Raw genomic sequence first — 14001 nt, 5'->3', positions numbered from 1 at the left:
GACTGAACTGAAAGGAAACTCAACGTAACAGGATGTAAAATTGATATTACAAAGTGCAGCCACTATCTTCAGGCTTGCAGTATTAATTTGTGCTCCAATTATAAGGGCAGGTTTCAAAGATTAAGCTCGACTGTAGAAGATTAGTGCAATCTGATTGAGATGTTTAAGATGATTGAAGTATTTAATTGGTTTGATAGAGAGGTGGAACGCAGAACTAGGGAGTGTAACCTTAAAATTAGAACAAGGCTGTTCAAGGGTGATGTCAGAAAACACTTCATCCCAGAAAGGGTGATGAAAATATGGAACTCGCTCCCACCATCCCCCAAACCCCCCCCACCCAAGGAAAACCTGTGGAGACTAGATGCTTATTGAAAATTTCAAAACTGAGATTGATGGTTGGCAGGGGTATTAAGGGTTTCAGAACCAAAGGCAGGTACATGGAGTTAAGATACAGATTGGACGCGGCCTAATTGAATGGTGTAACAGACTCCAGGAGCTGAGTGGCCTCCTCCAGTTTAAATGTAATTGCTTCAGTGATGCACTTGTATTCTGTGTAGACATTTGGATCATCATGGTGAGTTTTGCGATGTGAGTATTGATATAAAAATATAACTTCTCCTTTACATTAGTGCTTGTTTAGTTCAGATTCGGGGAGACTGACATTAATGTGCCAGCTCTCCACATTTGTGTTACTAAATCTGACTCCCTTATCCTGATGACAGGTAGAGCCAGTGTTTCTTGAGTGTGTGATTCTACCCCCAGCTGATAGGAGCTGGATTTCATTTCATCAACACAGATTTAGCTCATGGACACTGGTCCCCCTGGATTTATGCAATATGAAATACTTAAAATCTGTTCAATCCATAAAAAGCTCTGGATATTCCTGTATATAGAATGATACAGCACAGAAGGTGCCCATTTGGCCCATCATGTCTGTTCCAGCTCTTTGTGAAAGATACCCAATTAGTCCTGCTTACTGCCCTTTGCGCATGGTCATGCAATTTTTTTCCCTTTCAAGCACAGTATTTATCCCTTCTGGGAGTTACTGTTCAATCTGCTTCTACTGCTCTTTCGGGCAGCGAATTGCACATTGTCATAACTCTGTTCTGAAAAAATAACTAGTACCAAATGCACTAGAATTGGGAAAGGAAGATGATTCAGCTAGTAAATTGGGAGCTTTAAGCCTTTTCTTCACAGAAGCTTTTATTTTTCCTAAAGTGCCAAGTATTTGGCCCTATCATTGTTTCCCCTGCCCTACATTGTTTCCCCTGCCCTGCTATCAATTTAAGTTCTACACAAGGAGCCTCATCTGTGTGGCTGCCTACATTTCCACTGTTGCCTAATTAGATCAGCCTCTAATCAAAACCCAATAGCAGAAACTGAAAATGCTTGTCAAACATGTAGCTGGTGCATTGGCAGCACCATTGGGAAGGACAGGGAAGGTCACCATTGACCATAAACTGAACTGGACCAACCATCCTGAATATCGGGGCTACAAGAGCAGGCCAGAGGCTGGAAATTTTGTGGCGAGCAACTTGCCTCCTGCCTCCCCAAAGCCTGTCCTCCATCTACAAGGCACAAGTCAAGGGAGTGATGGAATACTCCCCACTTGCCTGGAATTGTGCAGCTTCAGCAACAGGAAGCTTGACACCATCCAGGGCGAAGCAGTCCACTTGATTGACACCATACCCATTGGCTTAAGCATCCACTCCCTTCACCAGCAGTGTATCATGGCTACAATGTGCACCAGTTACAAGATGCACTGCAACAAGGCTGCTTTGACAGTCCTTCCAAAACCTATGATCTCCAACGCTAGTAGGACAAGGACAGCAGGTGCATGGCGACACCATCACCTCCAAGTTGCACACCACCCTGACTCGAGCATATATCGCCTTTTCTTCATCATCACTGAGTCAGAATTGGTCAACACCTCACTCAACAGCACTGAGGGTGTACCTACACCACAATGACTGTAGTGGTTCAAGAAGATGGCCCAACATCACCACCTCAAGAGCAATTAGGGATGGGGAAATAAATGATGGTTTTCCCAGCAACACTTGCACAACCCCAGCGGATGGTTTAAAAGTTTTGTTTAGTGTAATAAATACACTGCTGCTTCGCAAAAACCGTGCCATTGTTTTGCAGTCATACTGTTGTCTGGCTTCACGCAATGCGCAGCTGGGTAAACCCTGGCTAATGGAGCACATCTCCCTTTATCTCTCTGTCTTTTAAGTGGCCAATTGTATGTACATGCTAACCAATAACTTTTTTTTCTTCTAAACATAGCTTTGGAAATACTGCTAATGCACAAACATTTGCAAGTGTAGCAAATCAGCACAGCACTGGTGCTTTTGGATCAGCAAACCAGCAGACACCTGGTTTTGGAGGACAAGGGACCAATTTTTCAACCTTTGGGGCCAGCGGAGGAGGTATGAACTTCCATGCTTATGGCTGACATTACATGTAGCACAGAAACAGGCCTTTTGGACCAACTGGCCTTCTCCCGCTCTACTTCATCTAACCCTATAGGCATATCCGTCTATTCCTTTCTCCCTCATGTGTTTACCTAGCTTCCCATTAATGACATTTATAGACCTCAAACACTCCAAGGCAACGAGTCCCACATTTTAACTACTCTCTGGGCAGCAAGACTTGGACAATATCCAAGCTTGGGCTCGCCAGTGGCAAGCAACATTCACGCCACAAAAGTGCCAGGCAATGACCATCTCCAATGAGAGAATCTAACCAGCGCCCCTTGACACTCAATTGCATCACCATCACTGAATCCCCCACTATCAACAACCCTGGGTGTTACCATTGACCAGAAACTGAACTGGACTAGCAATAAAAATATTGTGGCTACAAGAACAGATCAGGGGCTGGGAATCCTGTGGCGAGTAACTCACCTCTTCGTTCCCCAAAGCCTGTCCACCATCTACAAGGCACAAGTCAGGAGTGTGATGGAATGCCTTCCACTTTCCTGGAAGAGTGCAGCTTCAACAACACTTAAGCTTGACAACATCCAGGACAAAGCAGCCCACTTGATTGTCACCCCTTCCTCATATATTCACTCCCTCCACTACTGACTAACAGTAGCAGCAGTGTGTACCATCTCCAAGATGCACTGCAACAACTCAAGGCTCCTTAGACAGTACCTTCCAAATGCACGACCACTACCATCTAGAAGGATAAAGGCAGCAGACACATGGGATCACCACCACCTGGGAGTTCCCCTCCAAGTCACTCACCATCCTGACTTGGAACTATAACGCTGTTCCTTCACTGTTGCTGGGTCAAAACCCTGGAACTCTCTTCCTAACAGCACTGTGGGGGTGTACCTACACCACATGGACTACAGTGGTTCAAGAAGGCAGCTCACCACCTCCACCTCAAGGACAATTAGGGATAGGCACTAAATGCTGGCCCTAGCCAGTGATATACCCGCATCCTGTAAATGAATATTAAAGAAAGGTCCTCGTGAATTCCTTCTGGATTTGTTAGTAACTGTCTTATATTTATGCCCCCCCCACCTCCATTTTGTCTTTCTCTCACACACGTGCGCACGCAGAAACATAGAGTGGAACCGTAGAATGGTTACAGCACAGAAAGAGGCCATTTGGTCCATCATGTCTGCTGGCTCTCTGCAATATGGCTCTCTGGAAATATTTTCTCCTCAGATAATGACTGAGCTCTCTTGAAAGCCACAACTGAATCTGCCTCCATCAAACTCTCAGGCCACTCTCATTCCAGATCCTAACCACTCACTTTCTAAAAAAATCTTTTCCTCAAGTTGCTATTGCTTCTTTTGCAAGTCACCTTAAATTAGTGTCCTCTGGTTCTCAATCTTTCCACCAATGGGAACAATTTCTTCCTGTCTACTCTGTCCAGACCCACCTCATAAGTTTGAATACCCCTATCAAACCAGTCCATGTCCAAATGCAGCAAGACCTGGACAATATCCAGGCTTGGGCTGAGAAGTGGCAAGTAACATTCGCACCACACAAGTGCCAGGCAATGACCAGAAATTGAACTGGACTGGCCTTAAAAATACTGTGGCTACAAGAGCAGATCAGAGGCTAGGAATCCTACAGCCAGTAACTCACTTACTGACTCCCCAAAGCCTGTGCAGCTCCAGCGACACTCAAGAAGCTTGACACCACCCAGGACAAAGCAACCCGCTTGATTGGCACCCCATCCACAAACATTCACTCCCTCCACCGACGCACAGTGCAGCAGTGTGTACCATCTCCAAGATGCACTGCAGCAACTCACCAAGGCTCCTTAGACCGCACCTTCCAAACCCACGACCGCTATCATCTAGAAGGACAAGGGCAGCAGACACATGGGAACACCACTGCCTGGAAGTTCCCCTCCAAGCCAGTCACCATCCTGACTTGGAAATATATCACCAGTCCTTTACTGTCGCTGGGTCAAAACCCTGGAATCCCCTAACAGCAACGTGGGTGTACCTACACCACATGGACTGCGGCCGTTGAAGAAGGCAGCTCACCACCACCACCTCAAGGGCAATTAGATATTGGCAATAAATGCTGGCTTAGCCAGTGATGCCCACATCCCATAAATGAAAAAAAAAATCTCCTCTGAGCCTTCTCTTCTCCAAGGAGAACAGCCCCTGCCTTCTCCATTCTACTACGTAGCTGAAGTTGCTTTTCTCTGTCTATTCCTATGTTTAATCAAACTCCTTTCATAATTTTAAGATGTCCATTCGGCCATTCCTCAATGATCTCATTTCTAGAGAAAAGACCCCCAGTCTATTCAGTCTTTCCTGATAATTAGTTATAACATCTCAATTCTGGTAACATTTTTTACACCTCCTCCAGTGCCTCTGTACCCTTTTTTGTAATATAGACACCAGAACTGTCCACAGTACTCCAAGCGTTTTCTAACCAAGGTTGTGTACAAGTTTGACTTAGCCTCTATATGGTTTGGTATTGTACTTTTCTCTTTAACTAGCTTGTAAATTAATTCTGGTAAATGAGTGTTCAGAAAGTCAGAACTGAGCAGATAACTGAGTGCGAGGTGAGGAGTAACTGTGGACCTGCCAGTCTGTAGCCTTGCCCAATGTGAAAAGCATTCTGTTTAAGTCTCTTTAACGTGTGCACTTAAAGGACCAGGCAATTGGAAACTAGCTTGTTTTCTGCTGAGGTATAAATTTATGTACAATTCCACTTATTAGAAAAAGGATTACCTTTCATGACATCAGGACATTCCAAAGTACTTTTTGAAATGTAGACACTTAGTAATGAAAGAATTGAGGGCCCAGGTTTCCTACAAATAGCAATGTGCTAGTGACTGGATAATCTGTTTTAGTGATGTGGATTGAGGGATAAATATTGACTAGAACACTGGGAAGACCTCCCTGCTCTTCTTTGAAATTGTGCCATGGGATCTTTTCACATCCACCTTACCGCGCAGATAATGTGATGTTTCATGAAGACGGCACCTCTGACAATGCAACACTCTCTCTACTGCACTGGGAGTGTTGGCATGGACTTTGTGCTGAAGTCTTCCCTTCTGACTCGAGTGAGAGTGTTACCAACTGAGCCTCAGCTGACACTTGACTGAGTGAAGGGATGTGAACACAATCTGAAAGATTCAGTTATTTGCAGTAGCAGAACGGGAATGTCACAGGACTGAAACTCAGTACAAAGCAGCGTTTATATTCCAGTGGAGCCTCTAAATTCACTGCAGTAACTTCTATTCTACTTATTCCATGTCCTGTTCTAATTGAAAAAGATTAAATTGTTCACATCAGTTATCAGTATGAAAGTCTGTGTCACAAGTCCCAGGGCACTGTACAGGTGATTGGGCTCTCTGTAAATAATTACCATGACATCACCACAACAGCCTTTATTTTCATGTCCATTCAAGGACAGTAATCATCTTTTTACCCTGCTTTCTGCAGGGACTTCAGCAACTAATCCAAGCTTGAGAAGCTATTTCACTTGCCTCGAGAGTCTAGAAATAGCAGTCGTGGCCTCAGGGGGGCAGTGGGCTATTTAGGACTAAAATTTGTTCACTCAGAGGGTTGTGAATCTTTGCAATTCTTTACCTCAGAGCTGTGAATGCTCAGTCATTGGCAAAGCAGGCTCGAGGAGCCACATGGCTCCTGCTCCTGTTTTGTGTGACACACCCAGTATGTGGTACTGGGAGAGTGCTGCACTGTCGGAGGTGCCATTTTTCTGATGAGGAATTAAACTGAGGCCCCTTCCTGCTCTCTTGGGTGGACATAAAAGATTCCATGGCATTGTTTTGAGTAGAGCAGGGGAGTTCTCCCTGGTCCTCTGGCCAGTATTTATCCTTCAACCACCAACACTAAAAATCAAATGACCTGGTCATGTATCTCATTGCTGTTTCTGGCAGCTTAGCACACGCAGATTGGCTGCTGCATTTCTTAACGTTAGAACAGTGACTACACATCATTGGCTGTGAAGAGCTTCAGCATGTCCTGATATCTTGAAATGGGCTGTGCAAATGCAAGTTGTTGTTTGCTTTTTATATTTAAGTGATTGTTGGGAAGCATCTATTATAGGCAAGACTAATTTTTCCTTTGTTTCTCATTTAATTATTTGCAGGGTTTGGAAGTGGTTTTGGATCCACACATCAGTAAGTAATGAGGCTGAAAGTTCATTTCTAACTGATACCAGAACCTGGAATCCTGTTAACCCTTGCCTGCTGATCACGCTGGATCTACAAAAAAAAGTGGCAAGCCCTTCCACGGGTTAAAAGACAATTTTCCGAGTTTTGCATTCTAGAGGATGCTTTGAATTTGCTTTTGTTGTGTTGTGCTGTGTATCTGTTGTCTTCTGTATTTCTACTGTAAGAGGATTGTTGTGTTTTGTTTTGCTACTAAGTTCAATAAAGGATTAATCAGTGGAGGAATACACTTTATTATGTAATGAGCAGGTGGGAAGCTAAAGGACTTAAAAGAATCATTCTCATCTCGTTTGATTTAAACCTCCAGGTTGTTAGAAAAGGGATAGATAAACACTGGACTAAATTGCAGTATCTTTTGAAACACTCAGGCTGAATGTATCTCTTGATACTTGGTTTATATACAGCTTCAATTTTGGTCTTATTTGGCTGAGAGTTCCATGTTCTTTTCTATTTTTTTAATTACCACGCAGCAAGATCCCACAAGCTGCAAACAGTTTTATGACCAGATAATCTTGCTGGTTGGGTGATAAATATTGGCCAGGACACTGGGGAAAACTGCCCTGTTCTTTGTCCACAAAATTGGCTATGGGATAATCTCTGCCCACCCGAGTGTGCAGTTGGGCCTCGGTTTAATGTGTCATTGGAGAAATGGCACCTCCAATAATGCAGCAGTGTTTCAGTACTGCACTGGGAGTGTTAGCCTGGATTATGAGGCATAAGTCTGTCAGACAGGCAAATGCTATCGCAGTGAGCCACAGCTGGCACCTGATGTTGATATTTTACTCTGCAACTGAGTGATCAGACCCATCCGTGCTGGACCCAGCACATTGTGACAGGATGCTTGCTTTAGAATGCAAAGTAAACAGATCCTTTCAACCCTGGCACATTCATCTGTTCCCAGATTTGCTGTTCAGCTCTTTCCTTTCTTTCAGTCACTTTGTTAAAATAAATGTGTTCAATTTGTCATAAAATTCCAGAAACTGAACTCACTATTGAACGTTGTGAGAATTATTAAAGGAATAATGGCTTATGTACAAATGCTTCTAAATTGGGAATCAATTGGATTCTCAGAAACTGTCTACCCTTCCAATTGGGCATGTGCCTTCCTCCTAACTGGCCCTTGGTATTTTATGATTCCAGAAGCTACACTTAACTCCAATTATAGAGTCCAGAAATAAGTTTTGCCTTCTCATTGATGAAAATACTATCACCTGGGTCCTCCAACACCCTCTGAATTGGTTTCTCTTTCTCTCCTTTTTCTTTTTCTCTTCTTTGCCTCCCTCACCCTTTTATGTCTTTATTTTACCACCTATTTCAGTCAGCACTCTGCTGAACGTCCCCTCATTGTTTCTTCCAGCTTTGGGTTTTTAATGCTCCATTTTTGGGTCAATGGCCCATTGCTTCCTGTTTTACATCTAGTTGTTTTATCCTTGATGTCCAATGCTGTCTCCTTCATCTTTGATTCTCAATGGGGAAAAAGTGAATTTTACACTGGACCTGAATAATGCCCCCAAATCTACATGCTGGTGATAGATAATGTATGTTCATACTCCACACAAGTCTTCTGCCTCTCTCTTCATCTCACCCTATCAGCATAACCTTCTGTTCCTTTCTCCCATGTGTATTTCTCTGACTTGCCCTGAAATGCATCAGGTTCTACGTTGCAGAATACAACCTCCTCAATTCAAAGCTGCTCAGTTCAAATGATCTCGTTCAGTTTTTTTCTTAGAAGCTGAATTCCCAATTTACTCTGTTATTGCTGATTCAGATTTCTAAGATCATTCACAGTATTTTAAAGTGCAGAAACGACTTTGAATGATCATGAATAGGCTGCAACGATTGACTGGCGGAACCAAACGTCCACTTGGGTAGATGTTCCAGCGAGAGAGATCATAGCAGCAAACCAGGAGAGATGCACAAAATACCATCAAACCTCCCCTTTCCCTTGCCGAATCCTTTAACAGATACTCAGTGGAGAGGAATGGCACTAGATGTGGCGTCTTTTTGATGCTACGTCACTGCTGCAAGGTGTAGTAACGTGCTGGTCATGGATTTACTGTATTTGAATAATACAGAATTACAATTAGATCATGACAGAACAAGGACATTGGCCTTTAAGCTGCCTTGTGCATAACAAAATTGATTTAATTGTGACAACTTTTGGATTTTGAAACCGTGCGGTGAAATGTAGCAGATTTGGCTTTTCCCGCTCATTTTTTTTCATTCATGGGATGTGGGCAATGTTGGCAAGGCAGCATTTGTTGCTTATCCTTATCCATTGAACTGAATGGCTTGCCCATTTCAAGGGTGGCTAAGGGTCCACCACATTGCTGTAGGTCTGGAGTCACATGTATGCCAGACAGGCTAAGGATGGCAGATTTTCTTCAGGAAAGGTCATTAGTGAACCATGATGAGTTTCTACAACAATTAATGGTAGTTTCATGGCCACCATTACTGATACTTGCTTTCAATTCCTGATTTTTATGAATTAATTGAATTATTTATTTTAAATTCCACCAGCTGCCATGGTGGGATTTGAACCCATGTCCCCAGGGCATGAGCCTGGGCCTCTGCTTTACCTACACCACCATCTTCCCTCTTGTTCTGGCCCTTGGGAAATCTTTTGGCATCAAAAAATCCTGACAAGGTAATTAAATTGACCAGATGCTGTTGACGGCATCCAACAGTCAGATGAAAAGGATATTCTGAATCAAAACCTCGTTCTTTTTAAAGGGATACAATATTTAAAAATTGAACATATTTCGCTAAACAAAGCAAAATCTTATTGCAACAGGTCGATGAAATGAATGGAATTTTGATGTGGACTATTTATATTGTATGTTCCATTTTAAAATTAAGGAAAACCCTGGATGTGATCAGAAATATCTTTGTGTTCCCCTAAAGGTGTAGACTGTAAAGAGTGTGACAGATCCCAATTTATAGGCTTTGGCAAGTTAATTAAATTCAGTTCTAAGGGTATTAAGTTGGACAGGGAAGCCCCCCCCCGCCCGACTTAGTGAGTAAGGGGTTGTCATGATGGTCTCCCAGTGAACTCCCATTGACATGGGATGAATATCAGCTGAGGAAGAAAAAGAAAGAAACATCTTTATCGTTCATTCAACAGCCTCAGGATGTCTCAAAGTGCTTCACAGCCAATTAAATACTATTGAAATTAATTACTGATGTAATATAGGTAACACGGCAGCCAATTTGGCACAACAAGCTGCCACAAACAGCAACAAGAAAATGACAAGTTAATTTTTTTTTTGATTGAGGGATGAGCATTGGCCAGGAAACTGAGAAAAACTCTCCTGCTCTTCCTAATAGTGCCGTAGAATCTATTATGTCCACCTGAGAGGGCAGTTGGGGCCTTGGTTTAACGGCACCTCCGACAGTGTAGCATTCAGCCTGTGCTGCACTGGGAGTTTCAGCCAGGATTTTACACTGAAGTCTCTGGAGTGAGACTTGAATTCCAAACCTTCTGATTCTGAGGTGTGCAGTAGCCACTTGGGCCTGACTGATGCCGTATAGAAGGCTGGGTATCGGGGAATGTGTCTCCCAGTCACTCTGACCTCCTGGAAATCGTTTGATCACCTTTGCAAGGTTGCAGAGGAATTTCTCAAGTTTTTCTTAAATTGACCGACGTCCTCCTGCAGCACCCGCCTCCCCCAACCCCCAATACCTGCTTCTCCAGGGAGTTGCTTGACTGGTTGGTGGGCAGACTGGGTGCTCGTGTTTAATCAGGACCCTATTGGACAAAATCAATGGACCTGTTGCCCTTTTCCTGTCCTTAATTTTTGTAGGTTCATACTATAATCGATTTGAGTGAAGCAACAGGAGGAGAAAGAGAGAGCAAACAACAGAAAGCAAGGGAGACATTTCCCTGATGCAAGATTTGCTGCTAGTAAAACCTTTGCTTATTTTGTAGAATCATGCGGGAGGGTGCAATTTTGAACAGCTTTGTTAAATCTCCCCAAAACCTCTCTGTTCCAAGGTGCACAATCCTAGCTTCTCTAGTGTTTCTACATAACTGAAACCAATTTACTCTGAACTGTGGGGCAGGGTGGTGTTTGTACAATCATCATGGACAAATTTTGCAAGAATCAAAGAGCAGCACGAGCAAAAATACTTGATTTTTTTTTCCAAAAAAATTGAAGTCTCTAACGTCTTTTCCTTAAAACAGTGACCTAACCTGGGAAGCGGTATAAAATAATTCACACCTTTTGAAATAATATCACCAATAGTTAACGAAGTGAACGATTCATTTCTGGCAGTTGTTGGATTGCTGCTTGGCAGCTGATGTGTGTGTTTCATTCTGTCTCAATGTCCTTTTTCTTCTTTCAGGTCCAGTCAGTCATTCGCCAGTGGATGGAGGGGTTGAATTCTATGCAGTTTTTATTTGATTCTTTTTATGAAGTATATATACATATATATTTATATATATATATATATATATATATATATATATAAAAGAAATGATACTTGGTAGCCCGAGAGGTGGCATGATTTATGATGAATCATAATTGCAAATTGTTTAAGTCACCGTTCGCTGTGCAGAGTGAGATGAAATCATGTTTGTTGTTTCAGGATATGTTTTCGTCACATGATGTCATGTTAACATCATACTTTGTCTAATAAAATTCTATTTTAAATTTGCCCTTTCTTCTCACTTTGTCAATGAGGGTCCTGCTGAAAGCTTTTTTTTATTCATTGGATGTGGGTGTCGCTGGCTAGGCCAGCATTTATTGCCCATCCGTAATTGCCCTTGTTCAGAGGGCATTTAAGAATCAACCACATCACCCGTGGATCTGGAGTTGCATGTAGGCCCGACCAGGTAAGGGCAGTGGATTTCCATCCCTAAAGGACATTAGTGAACCAGGTGGGTTTTTACGACAATCGGCAATGGTTTCCTGGTGATCATCAGACTTTCAATTACAGATTTTTTTTATTGAATTCAAATTTCACCATCTGCCATGGTGGAATTCAAACCCAGGTCCCTAGAGCATTACCCTGGGTCCCTGGAACACTAGTCCAGTGACAGTACCTCTATGCCACTGCATCCCCCCTAAGTCTTTATACTTTTAAGCCTCCCCCAGCTGCCACATACCATTTTATTATTCTCAGGCCTGTGTATTGGCGAAAATACTTCCATTGTTGACCATATCACCGCTTCCCCCCACCCCTGCTCTGATCAGCTTCAGATATGTAAATATTTGCACCTCTCCCTCACTAAAATGAAAACCTTGCATTTATAAATAGTGCCGCCTCACATCTTCAGGATGTCACAAAGTGCTTGGTTATTATTTTGTAAACACCACTGCAGAAACAAATGGGGTGCTGATTTATACTCGGGAAACACCAGATGATTGAGCAAATCATCTGTTGGTTTCAGAAATGAAGGTTGGTCAGGACACCTGAGAAGAACTCCGGTTTTCCTCGCTTTGTGCCTGGGGCTTCTGTAGACCCATTAATGGCGATTGATTTATTTAATCGTCAATTCCCATTATCTTTGTATCATGCAACTAGTGGAAAGGCAAACCTGGAGAAGCCTGGTCCCTTTATGTCTAGCAGTTTCCAAGTTCAACTGTACTGCAGTCTGTTGAAAGCTCTTACATCCCTTGCAGGTTCGCTATAGAATATTCCAGTCAGTCCCAACCCCCTGCTCTATTCATGTTGCCCTGTAAGTTTATTTCCCTCAAGTGCCTATCCAAGTTTGTTTTGAAATTATCTATCGTCTCTTCCAGCACCCTCATAGGCAGCGAGTTCCAGTGCAGTGGAATCTCAATGTGTTGGAGCTTTGTAGCGCTGTCCCACCAAGATAGAGCCCTGTGCAGGTACCCCAGTGTAGTGGTGTTTTGAGCAATGGTGCCAAGTGATGGTGCGACAGTGTTAAGGTGCCTTGCACTCTGTCCCAGCGCATTACAGCAGAGTTGGGCTGCAGGCTGGTTTCTACATTCCTGAAACTCCATATTATCTATTGTTAGGAGAATCACCAGGAAAGCTGAGAACAAACCAGATTGACAGGAAAAGAACAATTTTTAAAATCAACAAAGCTGAAAGGTAAGGACCATTTTGAAAACTATATTTACAGAGTAGGTTTAGAGTATGCTGAATTAACTGATCTCAGTGGAGATGACTATGTAAGTATGAGTCTCTGCTATTGTACTCACTTGGTGAAGGATGAAACTGGACCCAATCTTTCTTTGTTCACAGAGTAAAGCATTTCAAGTATTTACCTACTAACTCAACAACACCATGGTGTGAGTGTCCCGTTATAATCTTTTTTGAATCCCCATTAACAAATGATCCAATCCCTTTTAAAGGGACAATTTTTGTCAGTCATGGTTTACCACTCTCAAGACAGGGTGAGGGGGCTGGTCCCTAGTCTACCTCAGCTGGAACAGGAATTGAACCCGCATTGGAGTTATTCTAAACCACATGCTAGCCATCTAGCCAACTTGTTACGACCGAGATGGGAAGAGTGCACTGTCTCTAGTTCCACTATTCCACGGGGTCACAACATATATTTAAACTATTTCACCAGTTAGCTATACGGCCAAATATGTGCTTTACCAATGAATCTCAGAATGACCACTCAATGCCCAGGTTTCTTCAATAACAAAATTATCAGTTTATTATAAACCAGGCATGTCAAGTAGAAGGCAAAGCTTATTGACATACTATATGAAAGTATAATAATTACTCTTTCTAAGTACCCTCACACTCTCTCTCTCACACACAGAGACAGATACACACACACATACGCACACCCCCAAAATAAAACAAAGGAATTCTGGCAAAAGGTTAAAAGTCAACAGTTGGAGAGAAAAGGATAGATGATGGACTTCTTAAAATGCTGTCTGTTTGGTGTTTCAGCACTGGTCTGCGAAGCAATTGATGAATGATGAATCATGCATTTCTTTTCAGGCTGATTTCGTGGAAAACTTGCATGGAGCAACTTCCATTCACTTTTTGCTTTTGACTGGGTTTGGAGCTTCAAGAGCTGTTGTCTTCTTCACCCAAGCAGTTGATCCTTCTTGCTTTCTCCCCAAAAGCAAAACCAGCCTAGCAGCTTTTAAAACACAGGTTTCCAGGCATGCAGCCTTTTGTAAACAGTCCACTAGTGTCAAGAGGTTTCCAGCTTCTTTAAAACTGCTTAATTACCTTTTCTTGTAAAATGCTGTCTTTTCCAGGAACAGCAGCAACCAGAGGCCTCGCATTAACCCTTTAAGGACTAGTGTCTTTTTTAAAAAAGACATTCTTCCAGAATGTTCTTTGTCCTTTTTCGTGATTAAAGTGTTTCTGAGAAACTGAGCTAACCAG

General features: G+C 42.8%; 1 protein-coding gene across 1 annotated transcript in view; it reads left to right on the top strand.

The window, feature by feature from the left end:
• The window catches only part of nup214 (nucleoporin 214), a 127513-nt gene extending 116184 nt beyond the window's left edge, over nucleotides 1-11329 (top strand). Inside the window, exons 34-36 of the mRNA XM_078551278.1 lie at nucleotides 2287-2429; nucleotides 6597-6627; nucleotides 11023-11329. Coding sequence (XP_078407404.1) covers nucleotides 2287-2429; nucleotides 6597-6627; nucleotides 11023-11059 — 211 coding nt within the window. The 3' untranslated portion in view covers nucleotides 11060-11329. The remainder of the gene's footprint in view (nucleotides 1-2286; nucleotides 2430-6596; nucleotides 6628-11022) is intronic.
• The last annotated feature ends 2672 nt before the right edge of the window (nucleotides 11330-14001 follow it).

The sequence above is a fragment of the Cetorhinus maximus genome, chromosome 10 (assembly GCF_964194155.1).
Source record: "Cetorhinus maximus chromosome 10, sCetMax3.hap1.1, whole genome shotgun sequence".
Classification (NCBI taxonomy): Eukaryota; Metazoa; Chordata; class Chondrichthyes; order Lamniformes; family Cetorhinidae; genus Cetorhinus; species Cetorhinus maximus.
This window is presented reverse-complemented; position numbering and strand designations above follow the sequence as displayed.